This window comes from Vidua chalybeata, chromosome 4 (assembly GCF_026979565.1).
Source record: "Vidua chalybeata isolate OUT-0048 chromosome 4, bVidCha1 merged haplotype, whole genome shotgun sequence".
Lineage (NCBI taxonomy): Eukaryota > Metazoa > Chordata > Aves > Passeriformes > Viduidae > Vidua > Vidua chalybeata.
This window is the reverse complement of record NC_071533.1, coordinates 18,158,457-18,184,301: the sequence shown is the minus strand read 5'-3', so window position 1 is coordinate 18,184,301 and position 25,845 is coordinate 18,158,457. Positions and strand designations below refer to the sequence as shown.

General features: G+C 42.2%; 1 protein-coding gene across 2 annotated transcripts in view; it reads right to left on the bottom strand.

Annotated features, from left to right (window-relative positions):
- ADGRL3 (adhesion G protein-coupled receptor L3) overlaps positions 1–25,845 on the bottom strand; it is a 479,733-nt gene that overhangs the window by 77,123 nt on the left and 376,765 nt on the right. Inside the window, exons 8-11 of one of the 2 annotated variants that reach the window (XM_053940149.1) lie at positions 17,832–18,137; positions 16,011–16,114; positions 6,939–7,124; positions 4,190–4,228 (exon numbers count right to left, since the gene is read on the bottom strand). In XM_053940149.1, coding sequence (XP_053796124.1) covers positions 4,190–4,228; positions 6,939–7,124; positions 16,011–16,114; positions 17,832–18,137 — 635 coding nt within the window. The remainder of the gene's footprint in view (positions 1–4,189; positions 4,229–6,938; positions 7,125–16,010; positions 16,115–17,831; positions 18,138–25,845) is intronic. The other variant, XM_053940150.1, reaches the window with a different exon arrangement.

The following is a 25,845-nucleotide window of genomic DNA, read 5'->3' as shown; positions in this document are numbered from 1 at the left end:
AGTACCACTAGGTTAGCAAAGAAAAAAAAAATAAAGTCTCTTCTGCTCAGGTCTAAACTTAATGCCTTGAATCCTCTGAGGAAAGCCTTTCAATTTTTGCTTAGTGCATCAATTCAAACAGCCCATGTTTCAAACAAGAAGTGTTCAGAAAACTTGCAGGAGAACCAGAAGGACAACTCTGCAACCTCCTGCCACTGTCTGCTACAGGGAGCTTGCCATCCTCTCAGCACCAGCTTCATGTATGGCTCTGATGACACCTGCACCTAGAAATTCTTGTAATTACCACAGAGCAGGTGGCACCTCCATAATCTTTGCCATTTGCTATCCAGACCAGTGCAGAGCTACAAAAGAGGGGAAGCTGATTTACAGGACAGCTCAGAGGATGGCAGGAACCAAGAGCAGCAAACTCCATTAGATGAGAAAGATGCTGCAAAAGCAACCCTCTGCTGCCTCCTTCCACCCTTTCCACAAAGCTGCTAGTCACACTATCTGTTGTATTCACCAGCCTCCAGCTGTAAAACCACTCATACTGACTTTACAAAATAAACCAAAAGATTGGGAACCCTGTGAAGTTTTTGTCTTCCAAGATCCTCATCCCAAATGCAGCATGCAATTTCACATGGGAAGAGGCCTCTGGTTTGGCACTGCAAGGAAATTCTTTGGCCTCCTGATGCCCCAGAGCTGCAGCCCACAAATCCAAGTGAAACAAGCAGGTGACCTCAGACTTTGTAATCAGATGCATGAACATGATAAAAAGACTGCAAGCATGGGTGTGGTATGAACCTTTAATAAAACCTGTGTTTCCAGTTACTAAATCAGCAAAATTCCCTCATTTTTCCCCATGTTTAAGTTTTCTCTTTTAATACAGCCTCACTTACTACATTGTGTGAGTACTTAGACTTTTTATTTCCTTTTACTACCCCACCTCTGTTCCTACAGGACAGGAGAATTGCATCCATGGCATTTTATGTTGGGGAGCTGAGAAATATTGAACACATGACACTAGTTGAGGGGCATGGAAGATATCTGTGACACCAAACCCAGTTTCACAATCCCCAAAAGGAAAATGATTTCTGTTTTCTACAACTCCAATGCTTCAGTTGAAGGACAACAACTTTTGGAAAATGAACAAACATAAATTCTGAAAAAAATGGAAGAAAATTCATACTAGGTTACATCACAGACCAGCCACCAAACCAAGCTATGCTAATCAAATGCATCACCCGCTGTGACTCATTCTCCCACATGATGACTTTTCCATCCCCTTTCCAAAATAGAGTGCAAAATCTTCAGAAAGGTGGGCATAGGAGATGTAGATCTCTGCTCTCTAGAAGGCCACCCTCTTTGCTAATGGAGTACCTTCCTGAGGCCACTCTGCCACCTTTATATACACCTTGGCCAGCTCAGTCTCAGCTGACTATTAATTAGTATCACAAATTAAAACCCACCTAGAAGTTTCTTAGTTATCACCGTGACTGAAAAATCTTCCAGCAACTGTCCAGTCACTATATTAATATGTATTTATCATGCCACCTGCCAGGTTGGTCCTTGCTGGATTTTTGAGGCAAAAAAGATCATTTACCACATGTGAAACTAAAGAAGCAGCATTTTTAACCTCTATCTCCAGTCATAAAATCCCTGAGCTTTTAACTCAACAAATACTGTGAAAATGAACAAATTAAATCCATGTTTGTTTTAAAGGTACCCAAAGAGATGAGGTGATAATCTTATAATGCATTCCCAGTTTTATGTTTGAATAACTTGCAAAATTTCACCATCCACTTTGCATATTTATTTATAGTAATTTATTTTGGGCTTAAGAAGACTTTACACACCAATTGCTACAGGGGTTCTGTCATGGCTCCTTAAATTGGTTAGCCGAAAGAAAACAGTAAGACTGATTTCAGCAATTATTATCTTCTCAGGTCACCGTCCTCCTTCCAAAAAAACCACCTTTCCTCAAAATCACTCTTGATATTCACAGTTCCTGGACATCTCTCACATAAACTTCATACTGCACCTTCCTTTGTCTAGGGAACACAGAAATGAAGGTACACTTCCAGCCCTCTGAGCCAAATTCAGCCACGGATGCTCTTCACAATAATGGGATCAGCATGAGCAGATCATGTCAGCAAAGTTAAACACTCTATTTCTCTGCCATCAATGCCATATGTCCCAGTGACTTCCTATGTTCCATTGACTTTACAGAGCCCTGGGGATCACCACTTAAGATATGTTGGAAAATCTCTGCTAAATTCCCTCAGCCAACCCATCCATTTCAATTCCTGGTAAAGTTTGAGTAGCCTGTAACATGACTATGTGCAGTCACATCTAATTGCTATTACAGACAACCTCTCCCTCACTAGATTTTTTTTATGACTTTAGCCACACAATTCTCCAAATGGAAGCATACTGTATGAGAATATGTCAAGATATGTTACTTTACCGCCATATAGTACAAAGCAGAGCTGGAAAGGTTCAATTAGGTAATCTAATTCATTCTTCAAGCCCTCTTTTACAGGACTGTCCTCTTCAATATATGTACCAGATTTGTCCATATCCATACGTAACAGCTCAAGCAATGAGCTTTCACCGTTTTTTATCTACTGAAGTAGATGCATGATTAATGCTTAAACGTGCAAGCAACCTTTCCAAGTGAAAGGAAAGGCGTCCTTGAAATTAAGGGTAAGCTGAAGTTTTTGCAGAGTATTCAGGCTTTATTCTATCAAGGCCAAGCTTTCTGTAGGGTATATTAAACTCACCAATTGCTACTGTTTGAAAAAACACAACAGCAGGAGTGTGCATTGACTCTGTGGAGAATGCCTGTGCAGCCAGGGAAAATGACAGCTATGGATCATATAGCACCCAATGTCCCCAACAGGACTGTGCAGCCCAGAGTCAAGGAAGTCTCACCACGTTTCCAGTGGTAGCAGTACACAAAGTAGCTAGCTTGGGAGTGAGCACTGCACTGCAAACTTTCCTAAATTCCTTCAAATGCCTGCTAGTTGCTTTCTCTGGGATCCCAGACAAGGGACATGTAACTCCATAACTCATCTTTATCCATTAATGTATTTGGAAAGGAAAAGGTGACTTTCTCTTGTGACATTTTCCAAAGGGAAGACAGCTTACCAGCACAGAGGGGTACTGTTTTATTTCTAACATCCTAGAAATCCAGACCATCTAATCCCATTTGCTAAATGAAATATCCGCTTACAAAATAAAGTCAGTACAGACTGTAGGGAGTGGAATTTTGCAGGAAAATGCAGGTACAGACAGTCCCCTCCAGAAACATAGAGTTCATTTATGCCTGTTACACATATACATATAAATAACGATCAACCACCCATAAGAACAATATCAACATTCACAAGCACAAGACATAGATTAGAAGGTAAAACATTCACATTTCTTAGAGCAGCATTAACTGACCTACAGAATACAATCAGATTTATATAAAAAAACACTGGAGCAAATGCTATAAGGCAAGGTGACAGGATTAATAAGATAACCCAAGGTCCCACTCCTGAAAAGCCCACAAGTGTGATCTTTCCAGAATGCTGGGGCTTGACTTTGTTCACATCAAACACAACGTAAGCCTATGAAAGTCAGGCCAGACCTGGGTGAACTTCATGAGATGTTATGTTCATCACCCTATGCATTGTTTGCAGCACTCTCCTCCTTCCAACATCTCTCTGTGAGACACTCTGCATTTCATTACAATTCTACCTCCTCCCTCATGCGAAGTGCTGCCACTTTGAATTGCTCTGAATTTAGAAGTGTAAAAGGGGAAGAAGGAAAACTAAGGAAATGCAGGTGGCAGTAACATGAATGACATGCTGTAAGCAAAATCCAGTTGGTCTGGAGACACCTCTGTGAGCAGCAGTTTTGCATTCTTTACTTGCACATCTCCATACTGTGCTGTTCATTCAGATGGCCAGATGAAACTTGTCAGATCTCTCTTGTGTTTTTTCCATTTTCTGGTTCAGAGATTTTGTCCCAAATTTTTGTCAAGTCTGAGAGAAATGGGGCAGGTCAGTGAGGTAAAAAATCTCATTATTATCCTGTAACCTTAACCTTAGAACTTGCTGCCACAAAGGTGGTAATAATCAGATTATTCACAGAGACAAGACCCACTTCACAGTCATTCAGTCAAACAACTGGACACGTGTATTAAAAACACAAGAAATACCTGGACATAGGCCCTGCAAGAGCGCTCCCTTTTCTGAAGCTGAGTCCATAAAGAGAGCAGATTAAAGACGGAATAGAAAAAAACAAGTTAGCGACAGAACAAGGGAAAAAAAAATGAAGAAAATGCCTGTGAAAAAACCCTCATTTATCTCTTAAACAGCTCCTGTAAAACCAACCAAACTAAAGGAGTGAGCATTAGTCAGTAGTGGAAAACTGGAAAGACTGGCTCCAGAAATGTGGGTTAGTCCTTTTTCAGTGAAGTGAAGCACATACTGGCAGCTTTGCAAGAGCAGCTGTTAGATGGTAGAAGACTCTGAAGTCTTGTAGAAATACTCAGGAGATGATGTTTTCCTTACAGATTGGAGATCATGGTCACGTGACATTTCCATGTCAAACAAGGCTGAAAAGGATGAGGCTAATGGTTACTTGTATAAGAGGAGCATGGGCTCTGCAGTCAGACAGTGCTGACACCACAGTGAAATACAACCAAGCTTCAGATGAGCAGGACCAACCCCAGGGAACAAGACTTGTGCAGGACTGCATCCTGATACAGCCTGGACCTGTATAGTCCCATCCTGACAGAACTGGGGCTTGGCAGGCAGTCTGCAGCAGTGAGCTGGAATTGGTGAACTCTGCATCACTGCAAAGAAAGCTCACAGAACCAGGCTGCTTAGAGCCACTGGCTTAGCTGGGTTTGTTTTTGCTGATGTGCCTGGTTGGAAATTGCACATCAACAGAGATTCAGGACAACTTGTGCTCTCAACACACAGCAGTGTGATCCCATTAGTACAGTTGAGAACCAAATTTGTCCTCCAGAGTTTTGAGGCTCTGAAATAAACAAAAGAAAAACCCAAGTATCATGCAATGCCTAATTTCAATTTCTAATTCATCCATTTGTAACAGTAGAAATCTTCCTCTGGGTAAATCTGGCCAGTACGAAGACTTTACAGAAACAAATGGAGATCAAAGAAAGCCTTGCTGAAAATTACAGAGCTATCCACTCAGGGGTCTTCCCAGTCTGAAATGGAACAATTATCACCTTAATTAAGCCTGATCCAGTGGAAATCATAAAAGCTTTTAGTGACAGAAAAGTGGTTCCTGAAAGATGATGGCTTTAAAAAATTCTGATTATGCCAGTTTATTTCAATTCGTTGTACGTCAGCTTGTAAAAAAACCCACCAGTACAAAACAGCACAGGTGATTACTTTCGGATCCACAGCACATTTCCTTTAATGATTAAAAGGATATTTAATGGCTTGTGCTTACTTTATTTCTTCTTTCTGACTAAACAGTACTAAACAAAACTCTTTGCAATTTACTTTTTTCTTTTTTTTGTAAATACTCTTGATCAGTGAAGGGGAAAATGGAGCAGTAACTCTGCTGCCTTTTGTTTGCCCAATACTACTTCCAAGTTGAATTCATGCATTCTTAAATGAACACAGAGCAGTTGCTCTTCTAAAGAATTAAGTGGGGAATGAGAGCAAGTAAATTACTGAGCCTGTCATTTGAATCACTGAGTTGCATCACTGCTTTGCAGGACTTCACGTGGTCCAGAATTTTAATGTGGAATGCAATTGATTTGTATGTGTTGCTTGTGCAAAGCTGATTGTAGGGGGAAGAAACCTGCAGTGGGGACCCCAGAAGTGACAGCTGACTCAAGGAGTTCTGCCTTGCCCAGTCTTTCCATCCCCTCAGTAGCTCATTCCTGCCCCCATGATACAACCCCATTTCATGTAATTGAAACAAATATCATAAGGTAAGATAAAACAAAGATGAAAAATATGTGCTTGCAAAGCTGAATTGACAAAATGTTGGGTATGGCTGGGACGTACCCAGAACAAGAAGCACACTACAACTATGAAACCTGTTAGTAGGTGACATTAATTGCTGGCTTTACCTAATATTGTCAGACATCACCATCATTTCAACAAAGAACCATAGTATGATTATAACAAATAATGTTATGCTGATGTAATAGTTAATATAATTATCACCTACATTGTTATAAAAATGGCTGGAAGCAGCACTAATTAAAAGCATCAGGATAACCCAATTCACAGCACATGCAAAGCACATGAGACGCAGGAGTTCAGCTCCTATGCAACTGAAATCTCAAAAAATCCTGAAGCCCTTTGCATTTAAAACAGCATCAGTCTACAATAATAACTTACAGGAAAAAAGACCATGTTACATCTCTGAAAACCATTCTTCTTCATAAAACACCTAAGAAATTTCAGGTTTAGCTGGGATCACTTATTCATCATATAATCTTAGGACCAAGTTCTGTTCATGCTTACATGAATGCCAGACCTGTCAGAGCCTGATATGCAGCTGAGAACAAAATTCTGTGCCTTTTTTTAACTGGGTGGCCAATATAACATGTGCTCATAGCCACCAGGGTCCAGCTGCTCTTTGTCCTGACAACCAGGCCCACACAATTCATCGTCAGAATCCTAGATAAGTCCTACCCCATGTGTTTACATGGGATTCAGTGATGAAAAGGGCTTCTCACTAAGGAAACCCTCAGCTTTAAATGCATTCTTACAGAGTCTACAGCTTGTTTTCTCCCACATCTGGAAACTCCTAGCACCTTTAGTGCTATGAAGCAATTCCACTTACTTCTGGAAATGACAAAAGGACTAATAATTCTTCTTAAACTGTGGGTACAGAAACCACACTGCTGTAATGCAGTTAAGGTGCTTCTGGGGCTAAGTGACAGGCTATTGCTAAAAAGGCCCCATCGCTCTTACCTTATTTAAGCTGCGGGCAGCGCTGTCCTTCCCGCCAGGAGTCAGGTTCCGAAGCTGCACGTCCAGCAGGTTGACAAGCTGGACCATGGCGGACACGGAGTAGGCGATGTCGCCGGCGTACAGGTGGTTCCTGGTGTGCTCTGCCAGCTCCCGCGCGATGTTGGCAGCCATCTCCCCTGACCTCATCTGCGGGGGAGAAAGCAAAGGGAAAGGTTGTCCCCGGCTGCTGGCGACATGTCACTCCAGTGCCTTCCAACCCCACATTGTTAACCAGGTCAACTCCCCTCAAGAAGAAAAAGAAAAGAGATGAAGAAAAGGAGAAGGAAGAAGGAATAGAAGCATTTCCCAAGAAGTCAACTACAACAAGAGTCTTTGTGGTTTGATTATTAATAGTTTTTTGAGTATGGTTTTTCCAGTCAACCATGATGGCTTCAACAATTTCTTCTCACTTTTCTTCTCACTTTTCCATGGGATTTCCATGCTAATGAGGGCTTTAATTAGCTTGTCCCATTGGCTTACTGTGCCACTTGAAAAAAACAAACCATTATAAGTAGCCTCTCCTGTTAAGAAAAAGCAGTTTCTGATTTCCGAATTTTATGTGATAGCAAAGAGATGATTTTTGTTACAATTCCTGCACAGAAGCGTTCCTTGTAAGAGGAGCAAAAATAGATGACATAACACAAAAACCAGACGAAAAAGTTCACTATTTCCATCTTATTGATTTAATAATCAGGTGCACATTTATCACTAAGCATCACTTGCCACTGATAATGAGGCTACTGTCTCTCAGCACATGTAAATGTATCCTAACTCTAGAGCAAAAGGCTCAAGCAGAGCCTACACCAGAAGGGAAAAGCTACCAGGTCAGTTGGCTGAATATTCTACTAGAAGACTTGTATTATCTAGTTGAGTCACAAAATTCACAAATAACCTCCAGGGAAATTCACTGTGTCATTATTTGGGAAACTCTCAATTTTCTCTGTGTTTTTCCTCCTTTCTTGCTCTGTTTTGCTCTCCCTATCTGGTACTCCTTTCCTCTTCTGTGCCATGGGGATTTGGGACAGGGCAGTTGGCCCCATCTCCTTTTCATGAGCAGCCCACTACAAAAATACCACTGCAGGTTGCTGTCTTTTATTCATTATCTACCAGTCTGTGATCTGGAATGCAAATTCATGTGGAATATGCCTGGGACAAGGAGAAATTATAGAGGATAACACATAAATTAAGCTCCCACTTCTCTGTCAGGCTCAATGGTAAACTCTGCTGTGCTCTTCATATGAATTTTCAATTGTTTTATCTACCAACAGCTAGAAATCAGATATTTCTCTTGTTCCCTCACTTTCTGGTGCTTATTATAAAAGCAAGATTCTAGGGAAAGATTATAGGCTGAGCTTCTACCTCTCTGTAAATCAATTAGCTGAGTTATAAATGAATAACTTACTTCCATCAATTTGACAGCAAAAGCCAATCTGATTTAATGAAATCTAACTCAAGATGTTCATATGTTCATCTTCAGGGAATTAACGCATATGATGATACAGAGAAGATAAATAAAGGAGATAATGTGTTGTTCTTCCCATCAGAGCAATGATAAGATACATTCAAAAAATGAATTACTTTTTTCTTGTTACACAGAAGACTAATGCCATAGAAACCAGATCCTATTCTTACAGCTGCCTGCTCTCCTAAGCAGCTGAAGGAAGCCACGCATCAGCACAAAGGCTGAATTTTGACCTCTGCTGTTAGCTCTCAGAACTTGAAAGAATGACTGCATCAAATCCCTTTACATAAAGAAATCAATTTCAACATTTTCCTGCAGTTCACTGCTGAAGCTTAGCAAGTATCATGACACATTGTGTTTGCATAAACTCTGCAGAAAACTGTAGGAATTCAAGGTATTTTTTTACAGATACACCACAGTAAAACCAAAAATCCTGCTACCCAATATTTGATGTTCACATTTTCCCTTGGACCACACACCTGTGCAAACTGGTACACTCAGAGAAAATGCAGCTCAGCTGCTACAAAGGCAAACACAAGAGTTTTCTTTCCTGCAGGCTGCTGCTGTTCCTATCTGTCTGCAAAAGCAATAAAGGCTGGTCACTAATTAACCCTTTTCCTTTTCTCTTGGACTGACCCTAAAAACTGCAAATCTGAGGAATTACACTGTGTCCAAATAAACAACACAAAAAATAGGCAGCAATGGAAGAAATGCCCAAGAAAAAGGCAGACTAAAGCTCAAGAGTCAATGAACTCCTGGGACATAGAAGTATTTATCCAAAGTTATCTTACACACCCAGGTTTCCTGAAAACACATATGGGCCATTCTTCTGGGAAAATGTTTTTGGCTGGCAGGTAATGAAACTACATACTAGCACTGACAATTCCACATCTAAACACAGTCACACAGAACGTGCAGCTACAAGTCACTAGAGCAGTGCTGAGCCACTCTTTCCACTCTGGCCATGTGCATGAGAGGGATGTCTAGAATGATGGCTGTGTGACATTTTAATGCTGATTTCCCCAATTCTTTTGAGCTTTTTCTGCTGAAATTGAAGTGTCTCCTATGCAGTGCTGTCAAACCCAACTTCTCTTATGAGTCCCGAATGATGGCTGAATATTCCAGGGCTAAGATAAGTATCTGGTCTCTTATAACAACAGGACTCATTCTTTTTTCTTTTTTTTTTTGTTAATTCTACGTAATGCTCAGCGAAGATTACTGCTACCCAAGAGGATGCATTACTAACTTACTTCCTTTCTATAATTTACTTCTCCACATTGTTTTCTTCATTACTGCCGCATGAAAGATGAGCTCTTTATGTTATTTCTTCCAAAACCTGTAATACTCTTTAACCCAAACACTGACATAGCTACATATGAATACAGGAACAACCCCTGGAGGTTCTACATGGCTCAAGCTGATATTGAGAGGCAAGTAAGAAGTAGGGAAAAAATGTGTAAGTATCTGACCTTTCTACTGTGAGGCTTGAGAACAATAAAGGGAATTAAAAATAATATATCTCACCCTGATAAAAACTACTTTTTAACATTTTCTACCTTGATTATGAAAAAATTAAATTTAAAAAACTAAATAGGATTCTGGGATAAAAGAAAACATACTGTTCAAACCAAGTCTGAAACCAAATTTTTGGTTTCTGTGGTTTTTTTGGCCTATTTTTTCCTACCTTTTACAAACTGATTAAAAATAGTCTTGGAATGCTAATTCGAAGGAGTGAAAACATGTTCCTTGTCAGTAATGCCAACACACAAAACATAGTTTTATAGGTATGCCAAAAAATTTCCTCCCCTCTTCCATTTGAGAAGACAGGATTCAGGCCAAATTTACAAATGATCATTGGCACACCTGAAATTCCTCTGTGTAACACTGCTAACATTTTCCAAGTTTGTGCCACTATCTTGCACCTTCTTATGAGTGAAAAGACTGTGAAACAATAGTTTTTGGAGAGGACATGTTCTCCTGCCTGTTTCATATATGTCAGCAAATAGAAGCAGGGAGTTTTGTCTGGAAAGACAAAGAAAGACCCTCCTGCAGCATTGCTCACTGTTTCAGCCCTACCTTTCTCAGAAGAAGCCCAACTGCAGAAGAGGACAGTAGAATAAAAATGAGAGAAATTGCAGAAAAATAAGTATTTAGGGAGGAAAATTCAGAAGAAATATGCTGAGAAGGGAGCAAATGAACTAAAACACCAGTAGTCATAAAGGCAAAAGTATTTTCCTGCAGCCTTCTGAAGAGGCAAACTGATATAAAAAATAAAAAGATGGCATGAAAGACTGAACTAGGATTTTTAAAAACAGTAACATACAGATGGATTGGTCAGCTGGAAAGACCATGAAGTTGATGTTTTTTTGTGGAGGAACAAACATCTGACAGGTTTCACCAGGCACCATTAGCTGCCAGCAGTCAGGTAACAAGGCTGTAAGAGGGGCTGTGGGCTAACTTCTGACACTGCAAAGCTTTCATGGCATTTTTCTTTCTCTGGCAGGAATTTCAATATATGTGCGTGCATTCACAGAAAAGAGTCAGAGCAGATCTACCATCCAATCCTTTTTTATTTCTGAATCACAGAATCATTTAAGTTGGAAAAGTCCTCTAAAATTACCAAGTTGAACCTGTGACCAAACACCAAAATGTCAGCTAGACCATGGCACTGAGTACTACATCCAGCCTTTCCTTAAACATCTCCAGAAACAGTGACTCCACCACTTCTATGGGCAGCCCAGTCCAGAGCCTAATAACCCTTTCTATGAAGAAATGCCTCCTGATGCAAAAACCTAAACCTCCCCTGGCACAGCTTGTGTCCTCTTGTCCTTTTGCCAGCTGCCTGGGAGAAGAGACAATGCTCTCCACGGAGTACAGCAGACCCAGAGAACACTGAAAAAGTGGCTTTGAAACCATGGTATTCAACCAACTTAAACTGCATTTAATGACCCTTTAATAAGCTACCCTCTGTGGAATCTGCTCCATCCAATTGATGATGGTGCTCTGAAAACAGACTGCCAAAAGCAACCTGGATGGAGGATTTGATCGTGCCATCATCAGGACTGCAACTGCACCCTCAGACCTGGACACGACGATGACATAAAACCTCAATCTCTCTGTAGATCTACCAAGCAGATCTACAAGACCTCCGGAAGGTGCTATGAATCCTAAGGTTCACCTGGGTTTTTGGGAGTGCATGATTCAGGCCACTCAGGAGGGCATGGGTGGCACGTGCTTTAGATTTACAGATTGAGGCTTTTTGTGCATTCGTGAAGGCACAAATTTTTCTGTTCTGCTACAAAAGAGGCCTCCTCTCTTCCAGAGGTTTGAAGCTGAGCGTAGCAGTGCCTGTCCTCCCAGGCAGCACCCACAGCTGAAAGCTGCAGCAAGGAAGAGTTGTGTTCAGCAGTCACATGCTGTGCTAAGGATGGCACTGATGAAAGCAAGAGGCAAAACAAATAGGCTGAGACTGAACATGTGACCTCACGATCAGGATGATGCAATGTATCCAAAGCTGACCTTTTTGCTTCCTGTTACTGCTTGACTCTAGAAATAACCCAGGTAGCAGTGCATAATTCAATCACACTGGCAAGTTCATTCCCCCACTCCGTTACGAGGGCACAGTAGGCACCAACAATAAAGTTAAAGTAAATGTCAGGAGGCCAATGAATTGCTGAGGAGAACATTTGTTCTGATCTTCCATCCAGCACAATAACTCTAATGGAAGCTAGGAAATGGCTGTAAAACCTAATACTATGATGGAAGCAGGCAAACACCCAATCTACAGTCTGAGCACAGCAGGAGAAAGAGAAGAAGTAAGTAATCATTCTTACTTCACTACACAGATATGAAAGCAAGCACACCATTTCCCTACCATCCTTTCTTGCTTGGCTGAAATCCCTCCAGGGCACCCATCACCGTTCTTCCTGAGCAGTTTGGATCCAGCAGATGTCAGATTTTTGGGAGACAAAGCAGATTAAAAATGAAGACACGCTCAGCAGGTATGAACCCTGGCTGACAAAGATTGGATTTTTACCCATTTTGTCAGCTGTGCTGCAGCTGCAGATGCAGTGGGCTGAGTGACCAGGAGAGCTGGGGATGCAGGAGAGCTGAGCTGCAGGGTGTAACCAGCCCTGTCCTTGCAGCACAGCTGCTCCCTCTAGCTGTCCCCACAGCAGCAAGAAGAGAAGGTGGCTTGACTTAGAGGAGGAAGGTTCCTTTTCCACCTTCAGAGAGGTGCTGGAGCAAATCTGCAAGCTTTGGGAAGCATCTCATCCACAGCAGGGATGTTGGAAACCAGTGCATGATTTATGGATTAATCAGTCTCCATCTTTAAATGCAGTGATGATTTTCAAGCCTCTTGCTTGGGCAGGGAAACCAAATGGCTATTGGTTATTTCATAAGTAATTTAAAACTGTATTTACTATAAGGATCCTACTGAATCTTAAAGGCAGGGTATACCCATGTGCCAAAAGATGAGCTGGTGGGGAATAAGACTGACCTGGCTGAACAGAGAGCTTTGGCTGGAATAAGAAAAAAAAAAATAAGGAGAGATTATGGCCCTCTGGAAAAGGGCAGGTAACAAAGGAGGACTACAAGCATGTTGTGAGGTTATACAGGGAGAAAATTAGCAGGGCTAAAGCTCAACTAGAACTTTGTCTGTCTGCTGCCATAAAAGACAATAAAAATGGATATGGGAGAAATATAGTGACAAAGAATGAGGAAACGGTTGAGGTGGCAGTTAATGCCTTCTTTGGCTCAGTCTTTAAGACCAGTTGTGCTCATGGTACCCAGCACCCAGAGCTGGAAAACAGGGATGGGGAGCAGAAGAAAACTCCCACAATCCAGGAAAAAAACCAGACCTGATACACCATTTACACATCCACAGGTCTATGGGGCTGGATGATATCCACCCAAGGGTACTGAAGAAACTGGCAGAAGAGCTTACTGAGTCACTTTCCATCATTTATCAGCAGTCCTGGCTAACTGGGGGTGTCCTAGTGGACTAGAAATTGAAGATGTGATGCAATATCATGGAGCAGATTATGCTGAGTGCCCTCACATGGCATGTACAGGATCTGGACATGACAGGCTGGATCGATGGGCCAAGGCCAATGGTATGAGGTTCAATAAGGCCAAGTGCAGGTCCTGCTCTTGGGTCACAACAACCCCATGTAGCGCTGCAGGCTGGGGAAGGGTAACTGGAAAACTGCCCAGCATAAAACATAAGCCAGCTGTGTACCCAGGTGGCCAAGAAGGCCAATGGCATCCTGGCCTGGGTCAGCAATAGTGTGGCCAGCAGGGCCAGGGTGGTGATTGGCACGTATACTTGGCACTGGTGAGGCCACACCTCGAGTGCTGTGTCCAGTTCTGGGCCCCTCACTACAAGTAGGACATTGAGGTGCTGGAGTGAGTCCAGAGAAGGGCAACAGAGCTGGGGAAAAGTCTGGAGCACAAGGCTTATGAGGAACTGCTCAGGCAGCTGAGGGTGTTTAGCCTGGAGAAAAAGAGGCTTGGGGAGACCTTATCCCTCTTTACAACTACTTGAAAGGAGGTTCTAGTGAGGTGGGTGTCAGTCTCTTCTCTTGGTAAGAAATGATAGGACAAGAAGAAACCACCTGAGGATGCACCAGGGAAGCTTTTTATTGGATACTAGGAAAAGTTTCTTCACAGAGAGTGGCCAAGCATTGGAACAGACTGCCCAGGGAAGCGGTTGAGTCATTATTCCTGGAGGGATTTAAAAGACATGTAGACATGGCACTTAGGGACATGGATTAGTGGTGGATGTGGCAGTGCTGGGTGAATGGTTGAAGCCAATGATCTTAGAGGTCTTTTTCAATATAAATGTTACAATGATTGCAACCCCAACACAAACCCCTAGGCGAGCCTTGCAAGGCTTTCCCCTCAAAAGTCACTCCTGAAAAGTCTTGGTGTTTTGTTACAGCTGTCATTGAGATTAGGTCACATATCTCAAGATCCCAATGAATTCCCACTCAGGCAAAAAACTTAGATCCAGGGTCATCTCATAGATCCTCCAAGTCCTTTCTACTGACTGGTAGAAGGTATTCAACACTGAACATAACTAAATTCCTTCAGAAAAAAAAAATAAATCTAGTCCCAGTTGTAACCTGCTGGGCATTTCTGAAAACTTGCCTGTTCAATTTTAGCCTACTTTGAAAGCACGTAACAAATTAAATGGGGCCCATTTGTTATGCAAATGATAGCTAGGGTTTCAAATAAAATAAGCCTAAGCTTGATGGAGATTTCATCAGTGCACGCTATTATTTCCCTCTGCTAATGGCTAACAGCCTAGTCATCTTCACCAAGCAGAAAGAGGTCTCCCAGCTGCCTGGGTGAATTATGGCTGGAGTAAGTAATATTAACCCCTCCAGGGTAAGTATGTTGGTCAGAAAACAAAGACCTGCACACAGCTGCTAATGCCAGCAAAGGCAGCCTGTGTTCATCAGCTTGCTGGGTGTACAGCAGGAGAGGGACAGAAGGACCACAGGTTTTGTACTGGCTGTGCTGTATCACAGCAGCCCCACATTAACTGATGTTTTCCTTTGTGGAGGGATGGGTATAAGCACAGATGAAGCAAGATAGGGATGACCAATGTCATCAATTCACAGATTATTAGGTCTCAGTTTAGATGGGGGCAGAGAGGAGACTGTCCAAGAGTCTTGTCTGTGGGGTGACCCCATCCCACTGACCAGTGGCTCTTTGGGAGTTCTGTGTCACAATTGTGCAGCAGCACAGCTCGCTTGCAACACCAGGACTTGCTCGCTCTGGCTAAAGGAGTGAATAAATCCCCACAAATTGCCATAATGAAGATTCAGCCCACAGACTCCGTGGCGTAAACACACATCTGGTCTCTGTTTGCAAGAAATCAGCTGAAAGCACCACTGTGCATTAATAACAAAAATGCTCAACATATTGCTACCAAATAAGCTCTGCTTGTCTTGAACTTCTATTGTCACATGTTAAAGCATTTTTAACACTAATAAATGATGAAGTGCTAGAAAACATTCATCAAGGGACTTAAGAGTCAAAAGATAAGCATTACTGCAGCACTGTTTTCTATTCCACCTGTTCTTTAATAATTTGGGCAGAAGATAAAAACAGAAAGTCAGAGGCAGAAACCAAACATTTCACATTGAGCCTGCATTTCTTTGGTAAAGATTTCTTAACTATGGGGTTTATCCTGTGCTTGCATGACATGAAAAAATCCTTGAGGATGCATGAAAGGGTGTTTCCTTTTTCAACAACTCAGTACTTTCCATATGTCCACCCACCTCCTCCTCCCTCTTCTTCCTTTTCTTGCCATGAACAAGAAATGTCATTCGCTCTAGTTTAATTCCACTCTTCAGTCCCTCTCCTTTGCCTTCCCTTACCCTCTCTGCCTTAATTTTCATGAGACACTTGTTTTCCCCTTGCAATTCTTGGCTGCTATGGATGGTTAATGCTTTATGTGCGACTGTTGATCCTTTTGGGTTCCTTGTGTGAGAAAACCAGGGAGCTGAGCAACGTCACTGTGCAGACTCAGAGTGGTCAACACATGGGAGGGGTTTTACCTTTTGAGTGATGTGGTTGATCCAGGGTGAAGAGCAGTTGCTAAGATCAGGTCCTTGGGGTTCCCAGATACCATCAGGAGCAAGACACCGGAAAGTGGCAACACCTGTAATAGGAAAGTTACTGTGTTCAAGTGTGACTGGTTTCATTTTGCCCCCAGCACCCTGTGTCAAAGACTTCTGGGAGCTTATTAGTGCTCAGGTCTTAAGTAGGACACTTCTGAGTCATCTCAGTGTCCTAGTCTCCCATCATCTTGGTCCTTTAAGGGCCCTAAGATATAAAAGACCCATGATGTTGTGCAGGAATTTAATTTCTAATTTGGCAAACAGCAATTACAGGCAGAGGGCTTGCAGGAAAGCTGCCAGGTACTAAGAAATCAGAAGTAGATCTCAAACACCGAGCCAGCACCTTCAGTGCTCTGCCCCAGCACTGGTGATTTGGGATCAGACCCCGTGCCTCATTTTTCTTGCTGCTTTATGAAGATTTTATGGCTCTGAATCATCATTACAACATTTGGGTGGAAACACACAAAAGTTTGAATTCTACAAATGCCAAGATAGATTGCTGGGGTTTACTGTCTGCCCCCAGCTGTCAAGAGGGACTTTAGAGGAGTATTTTGTTTGGGAAGAGCTGCCCAATCCCTGCTGGAAAAGACAGCAAAATGCCTCAGACCCTTTCAGACAAAGAGAAGTGCATCACTGCTAATGTATCACAGCTTTTAATAAGTTGTGTGAATCACTGAAATTAGACATGGGAAAGGCTTACTGGCCATCCTCTATCCATAACTTGGGCTATTATCTTTTCCTTAGTTATTTTTATCCAGTTCTTAGCTCTTGTGCTTAGGAAAAGACTCCCTGCATCCAGCCTTCCTTTTCCATCTTTTCCTTTTTACAGCTTTGGTTCACAATATCCTTTCCCCTTTCTAGGAATCACATCATACTTTTTGCATTAATTTGACCAAGTAGGGCTGGGAAAGACAACAAAAATGTTCTTTACCTATTCTCACCCATGATGCCTTTCCATGCTCCTCATACTTTAACATATATTTTATCAGTCTGTCCTCACCAAATTCCAGACTGAGTCAGTACTCATATACACAGGTGTATATTCTCATATTCTCCAGGAGTGGAGAATTAACACAGAGTCTTCCCTCTGCAAGTCAGATCCCTTCAGCCCTCATTTTCAGGTAATTTCCTCCACTTTTAAGATTTCTTCTTTGGAAGAGAACTTTTGGGGCTTGACACCAAGACTAGCATGAAAAGTAACTATTTTTAGAAAACTGCATTTGTTAAAACACAGCAAACTGAATCATATGCCAAAACTCATTCTCAATGCGATTATGTTTCAAATTGAACAGAAAATTTCCAAAAGCAATATTTTTCAAGGAAACAACTGCGGGAAGAGCAGAAGAAAAGGAGCAAAATCCAATAAGCAATAAACCATTTTGAAAGATTTGGCTTTGTTTCCTCCCCCCACTTTCCCAGCTGATCATACTGGATGCTGGCTGCAATTTAAAAAAATCACTCACACTAGTTCAGGAACTTCAAAGTACAAGTTTTGTTTATTTTTTGATTGATTTCATCCACTGTCCCCTCTTTTATCAAAACAAGCAAAGAATTAGCCACCAACACATCAGTCAGTGAGCTCAGGGACTACAAATACAGGCAAAACCAGGTAAGGCACATTGTACGCAACTTCTGGAAGCAGAGGCTCTTTCAGCACATCAAGCATAGCCCCACAAGGTTGTCAGTACTGGCTGCACACTGACAAGGTGTCACAGGAAGTGAAGACAGCCTGCTGTGTCCTCCCGCCCCTTGACTCACCTATGGAGCCCAAAGGACACGGCTGCTTTGCCAGCTGGCCCTGCCGAGTCCGGGACCACATAATATCGCGGGCTTCCATGGGGTCGCAGCTCTCTGCCCCGGCCGGTGGCAGCTGGGAGGAGGCGGGCGGCAGGTGCGTGGTCATTTCGTTGAGGATGTCAGCCATGGGGGACGGCGTGCTGGTGCTCCTGTTCCTCCTGCCTGAGGCCAATGTGGTGGTGGTGCGGCCGGTGGTGCTGGTGGCCACACGCGGTGTGGTGCTGGCAGTGGTGCTCCCCGGGCCCAGAGCCCCTGATGTTGATACTCCTGAAACAAAGGCAGAGCTGGTTAGAAAGAGGAAGGGACCAGGACTCAAGCCTAGATCCTGGGGATGTCTCCTCTGATGACTCCAGGGCCCTGCAGGGTGTGACTGGAGCTACGACTAAGGCAAGGCTTTCTGCACAAGCCGCCTTTCAGAGAGAAGCTGGAGCAAACAGTGAGAGAAGCACACAAGGGGGTAATGATCACTGGAGCACAACTGATTTTCCAAAAGCACTAACATCTGATGAAAACAAAGCAGCACTTTATGCCCTCACCATTTTTCTTCCTGGCATTTTAATGTAAAAGTCTTATTTTCCATCTTTTATGAAACACCTAGCAGAGAAGTGCTTTAAATTGTTAAGTGTTGCTGAAGACCCAGCTGGTTTGGACAGAAAAACGTTTTCCATGGTGTAATAAAAAAAAAAGAGCAACAAAACCCAACAAAACCCAAAACCAAATCACAAATGCATTCCCAAAATCAAAAGTGCACAGAGAGATGAACACTAGGCTGCACTCTGGAGCAAGCCATCAATTTTCTCTGAGGTTTGTGCTTTGCTGCACCATCCCAAGAACAATGCCTGGCCCCTTGATCTGCAAGCCACATGACACAAGCAAAAGAACACGTCAGCCCAGTCAGATCCTTGAGACTTTAATGACTGCAATGAGCAGTCAAGCAGCAAGTGGTGGGGAACATGCTTTAGAAGTGCATTAATCCACTGTACATCCTGCAATAGCTGCAACAAGAACTGAGTGTTTTGGGAATATTGAGGGATGCCCACCTTACAATTACCTTATTTAACCTCTTATTCAGACCAAGGTGCTTGCACAGACTGGAGCTTCACAGGGCTTAACCTGAAATATCAGGTGGGGAAACTGAAGTAGGCTGCCTCCAGCTGCTCCCACCTCACCCCTGCCATGCCATATCACACATAGCTCATGGAAAAGCTTGCTTCTCCCATCTCCTTTACCACTCTCAAAGATAAGCACCCTCCAGCTTCTCTCAGCATAAAGCTTTTACTCCAGTTAAATGCCAGATATTTTCAACTGCCCCCTCAATCCCTGTCGGGGAAAATGTTGGGGCTGACTGTGAAATGCAGGTAAGGAAGCAATATGAAAAGGCTTGTCTTGATCCATTCTCACTCTAATTTCCATGCTATAACACCTCACTACCATCCCACCTCTTCCAGTGTCCAAAAAGCCTTCAGTCACTGTTGCTCCATGTCCAGCAACAGGAAACGGAGTTTCTACAGTAATTCACCTGAGCACCAGGACACTAATCTGAAAACAGATCTTCAACACTCAGTGATCAGATTTTCCAGCCTTCTCCTGGCACCTCCCTTTCACCATGAACCCTGAGATTGAATGAACTCTGAAAAATACAATGCAAAAACATGTAGACCCCGACAGATTTCTTCCAATTTCTGCTTAAAGCTGCACTAGGCCATCAAGCAATTATTTTCCTCTGATGTTAAAGGGAGGACTAATTTGTAGAGAATTTCAGCAAATATTACATTTTTACTGCAGCAGGACTTAACACAAATATGTTTTATTTCTTCATAATATAGATTAGCCTGGTAGATAACAACCTGCAAAATTTTTCCCATTTACTCTTGCAATAACAAGTTATTTTCCTTCTGCAAAAATGCCATGCACAAAGGAAATGAATAGATACAGTGGATGCAGTTTCAAAGTCAAAGCTAGCAAGCCTTGTTTAAAATAATTCTTACAGTCATGTGTGAGAGTATAGAAATATATACTGAGCACCCTAGAGCTCCCCTTGATCCACACACAGGAGATCTGTATTTTTAAGCCTGGTTTCCATTGAAAATCACTGAATATCCCATGACACGCTGTTTTTGGAATAGCTCTGGCAAGTTTACTGAAGCAGATAGGCACAAGGGATTTAATGGCATTTTCCTTCAGCCATAAAAAAATGAGCTGTTTTATCTTATATAAAACCCCTGGCACCAGTATCAAAAACTCTTTGAGGACTTGTTCTTCCAACTTTTTTCTTGTTCCACTGGGCTTTCTTGCTGCTTTTGAAAATAAACACATCCACCATTTACATAGGACAAGTTGTAAGATGACATGAAAGAGCTGCCTCCAAGATGCCTAACGGAGTGAGACGGATGGGGTACCACTGAACTGAGTTCAAAGGTTTGATTATTCAAAGAGTCAATTTGGTAATGAGCTCCAGCAATCATGATCACCATGCTAACACCACCCAGTTTTTCACCAGGAAGCACCACTTGCCAATTTTGCTCACACAACCGTGTGCTTCAAAAACCAAGTTAATTGGTAAGGAGGAAAAGAACAGGGGATCAGATCATTTACATATAAATGATTCTCAAATCCAAGCAAAACCATGAAGAGACTGCAACCTGTGTAAAAGGACCTAAACCCTATAGCACAGAACAGATTAACTTAGGCTGCCAATAAACTGTGAATTTTTAACTTGGGAGAAAGCAGCACTGCAGCACTGCTTCAACAGAGGGATACTTCAGATGATGTTTCACAAGACAATTTTTGCTCCAAGACAAGTACCTTTAAAAAACACCAACATTACTACAACTAGAAATGTATAAACTTAATCATTTTATTGTCACTGTTTGTTTTTACCATGCATTGCCATATCAAGACCTTGAAGTTTTTTGATAAGACTCAGTTTTTATTCTTTACGAATCCAAGACTTTGCTGACTTTGATTCCCTGAAGCACAGCACTAGGATAGGAATTTTCAGTGCTCCCAAGAAAGCAATTTATGGCTGTGGAAACATTTCTTCCCCAGAAACACCCCGAAGTGATACTTTACTTTTTTCTTCCCTGCTCTATCTAGCAAGCTGGCAGTAACAACAGAAGACTGAGTTTTGCTATCATTCAGATTAAAGCTGCAGTCGTAAAAAAAACAAACCCCAAAACATTTCCAGCATCCACAAGGGAGCAATTGCAACTCCCAGAGAAGCCTCTCTCTACTCAGGGTACATTTGACTAGCAAGAAATAAAGAAATTTTCAGGTTTTTCCCTTCTCTCTTTTATTTCCCAACCTCTACATAGAGTTCAGGCTTGTGGAAGCAAATTTTTGCTTGGCGGAAGGAAAATCATGAGAGGGATTTGCTCATAGGGAAAAAATCTCATATAAAAAATGGACTGTCTTTTCCCCATTTCTCTCTGTTCCCCTTTACTGAAGTAGTGACATCACAAGTGACCTGCACTTTGTATTTGCCATGAGGAAATCCACCACATGCCATATATCCACAATGTGGTTAGATGCTCTGCTCACCTCTTCCTGGTGCTCCCACAGACATAGGAGACTGCTTTCTCAAATGACTCTGACTAGTGTTTTCCTATGACAAAAGCAGCTTTGATTGCAAGAAAGGCTATTTGCTATCTTTTTTCCCATTTTTTAAAAATTTTGGCACCTAAGTCTCCAGCCAATGACTTGGTGTACTCAATAATACTTTATAAGAGACATCATGCACTTTCTGTCCCATGAATGAAGATAACTTAGGTGCCCCTTGAGAAAAAATTGCAGAGAGGATTTCCTGGGTGAGGCTCACTGGCTCTAGCAGGGTAAGAGATGACAGGAGACATCCATCAAGCTGTCTCCCTGGGATCACAATCCAAAGGTTCAGCCTGCAGACTATGTGCTACGTGCCAGCACTTGCTCACGTAATTGGAAAGAGAGGCTGCACTCCAAGTTCCACGCTCAAAGTCCAAGCAAACCATGATGACTTCATTCTCTGGTGAGTTCTGCATTCCTGAGCCTGATGCTCAAGGAGATGGGATGGGGAACCGGCAGCCAGGAGTCCCTGCCTGCTCCCTGTGCTGCACCTAAAGCAGGGCTGGACCAAGTGAGGTACAACTAATCCAGCAGCCTAAGAGCAGCAATCCCAGGGCTCTCTTGAGCACGTCCAGACTCCATTATTTACACATGTTGCTGCTGCATGAAGGCAAATGGAGCACTGAAGGAGTTGGGAAGGCTGTGAGAAGCACAAAACCTGGAGGTCCCTCCCTTTTCTCCCTCCCTGTAGTTTTGCCCTTTTCATATTTGGCAACCATATCCTTTGCTTACAGAGTCCCTTTTATCATTTCTTCTTCTACTGAAAGATGGTGCAAGTTGTATTTACATAGCAAATAAGAAGGTTTAGGCATGCCTTGAAAGAAGCAGCACAAAACCGCACAAACCTAATACAATGGAGGATTATATCACAGCTGTTTTTCCTTTCCCTGTTGCATAAATGCATCTCATGGGAATTAATTTTCTACAGGCATTTTCCAACACATTTCAGAACATCTTCTGAAACTCCCTAGAAAAACAGTAATATTTGAAAGTAAATATATTCCCATTTTCTTTTGCCTTTTCTTTTTTAGTGTGTTTTTTTTTTCAAAGAACTCCACATGAGGTGACAGAAAAGGATGATGAAAAGAAGCACCTACACAGACAACACGAACTCATTAACACACTGTTGGATTGCAAAGTTACACTGAATCTACGTTAAAGACATCACCCTGCAAAACCTTCTCATGGTAAATGTCTGCTGGAAGACCAAAAGCCACATGCTGGTGTCACTCAAGAGCTGCAAGACAGGGAATCGACAAGGTGAGATTAGCCCCTAAATTATGTACAGCTCCTTCCACGTGTTTGAGAGACGCTATGATTTATTTTTACTGCAGGCGAAGGCCAAGTCGGCCTCATATCAAACATCTGAACAGTTCTCCCCTCTGCTCACACATGCCATTATTTTGGGAAGCTGAGCCAGAATCCCGTGTGTGAACATAAGTTCACACGCTGCTTTTGGGGCAGTTGGGATTGTGGAGCTTTATTTACTGACACTGACAAAAGGCTTGCAAAACCCATTGATGGAAAGACTACATATGCAGTGGCCCCAGAGTGCTCAACGTGGCACATTGTCTTCAACAACACAACTGCACACAGCCCTGTGCTGTGAAATGGGCACGTGATACAGATCTCTTCCTGTTCCTCCCTCTTAACTAACACAAGGGAACGAGGGAAAGCAGAGGAGGAGGATGCTGCATCTGAGAGAAGGAAGATCCATTCCCTTGTGGACAGCTGACAAATGGAAAATCACTTTTTGGATTTTCTTTTTTTCCTACTTCTTCTAGCAGGGGATCAGTTTTTGTGCCCAAGGCTACTCTGCCCACATATGAGTGCTCTGCTGGGCTTGTGCAGATGCTGCAACGGATATGGGCCATATGTTGCATTCCTGTGCTAAGAGGAAACCTACAGCAGCAGTCCAAGACATGGTGCAGACTCAGTTGTTTCAAGGCACTTCAAGCTGGAATCACTTAACACGCTGGGACTTTCCTCTGAGTCTCAGCATTTAACATAAACAACAAAGAATGAGAGCCAAAGTGGGTGAAATCAGCACAACAGGCTCAAGTTCACTCAAACTGCCCCAGCTCATCCTTTTCACTGCACTACCACTCTCAGCAAGACAGTCAATACACTCAAAGAGCCACTGAAGGCACAGAATTTCAACAGGCAAAAGGTATGCCTACCAGAGTCCTTTTGACTCAAAATTCTGCATTTCTGACAATGATAAACAGTTCATTCCACATGCTGGATTGCTACAGAAAGGCTGTTCTGTCAAAGGCATTCTCAGTATTATTGCAAATTTCTAGGTTTTGCCTGAAAAAAATAAGAACCCAGACAGCAGCCTGACTGCATTTGTGTGAAATATCAACTTTTATGTTTCTGTGGGACTTTTGTGGGGGTGTGCATGTGTCAGCACTTAATACTTTTTCTGTCTCCAAACAGCTCTTAATGTCAGGTCCCCAATTTAGTTGTCATTTGAATAAAAAAAAATACATCTTTATTTTCTTCTTTTTTTTTTTCTCTCTGACCCATTCTTCTCCAAGAAACTACTGCTAAAAATATTTAACTTCAGAGACATCAGACAAAATTTTAGCTGTTATTTTACAGCACATATTTAGCAACACCAGGAGATGAATGGGTACAGCACAGGAGCATCATGTGTTGTCTTCACCATGGTCCTCTTCTATCAGAAGACAGTTCCTAAAGTCTTATCTCCAGCTTCCTGCCCAGGACTTCTGCCAAATTCACCTTTGTGAACCTCTTGTACCCTTTGGCAACCATCCACTGAGGGTATTGAAGCCTTATTGCTTGTTCCAGACTTTGATTCTGAATGCAGAATGCAGAAATTTACCTGGACCATTGTGCACAAGACACAAAAAACCTGAGCATTTCTTTCAACATCATGCTGTAATGCTTTTAGAAATGCACATGAACTATGCCCATAGGAAAAGATTACAGAAGAGATGATCTAATAGACAGTAGATCAGGATTTATTATAAATGGGCAAATCTAATAGTTTTTAGAGTTCAGTTCAAGGGCTATTTTTAGTCACTCTACCTTCAATTCACTCTAGTTCTCAAAAATACTGTCAGATATGGTTTCAGTTACTTTGAATTTCTGGATTTGAATGTATAAAATCTGATTTTTTTTTTCCAATCCACATGTAGTTTCACACAGGGAAATAAAAGATGCATACAATCCTTTTTTTAAGGACATACCAGCTGTGTGTTATTACTGGATGTATGGAGTGAACTTCTATCCTCCTCAACAATCACTGTCCCTTGGCATGATTCACATCCATCAGAGCCAGTGGTGCAGATCTTATGCACTGTCTTCCAACCTGAATCCTTCAAATTCTATTAAAGAGAAGCCTGGAAGGAATTCCCCAGTATCCCATTGTTAGAGAAATCACTTTTGATTTCAGTAACAGGTGCTGTCAGGTTTTCATTCAGACCACATTAGAGTGCAGACACGTGAGCACTGCATATTCACAGCTTGAAGAGATTTACTGGGGACTCAGAGTGCCAGCTTTTTTGGGTTTTGGTGTTTTTTTATCTTTTAATTATTTAAACCACATATGCTCTATCCAAGCAAGCTGAAACATACCTTTTCATTTCTAGGCAGAACAAGCAAATGTGTAGCTGGTAAGAGAGAAATCCAGTTTTTCCCTCTGTATGGCAACGGATGTAATGTGTGTTTTCCACTTTTTCCCTGCACTTCTGCTTCTTGAAACGAACAACTTGTGTGCACTATGCAGAGGCAGTGCCAGATGGAGCCAGTCTCTCTCCAGCAGTTCTCCACCTCTGCATTTGCAAAGAATGGAATTGAGTGCAGGAATCATAAAGTGACTGCTCACGCCCCAGCATTTTTTCATCTACCCAATCAATGTGATGAGTCCTTTGCAGAGCCAGAGGCAGTCAGCTTGTACCACTGTCCAAAACATTTCTTCAGTTGCAAGCTACAAACACAACTTAATAAGAGAAAACCATCATGTTCAAATAGTCACTGTTCAACTGTGTGTGTAGTATCTCCAATCTAGATGTTAGTCAGCAAGATGGCCAATTGCATTCAGACAAATGCCTTGGACTTTCTTAAACATACCATAATCTGCCTGTGAAATGGCTCGTTAGTTGCTTTCCAATTTGTGAAATGGTTCAAATGCTGTAAATAAAAAAGAAATTGGACAGCTTTCAAAAAGGACAGATTAGACTTTTCAATTCTCAGTATTCTGTGCTTCCAAGCTACACTCCTGTGATCTCTGTATTAATATTCAGCACCTGATGCTGTTATCTTGAGGAAGAGGGCACAGAACAATCGAGCCGAAGGAGACAATCCACTGGAACTACATGAGACAATCCACTGGAACTACATTAAATCA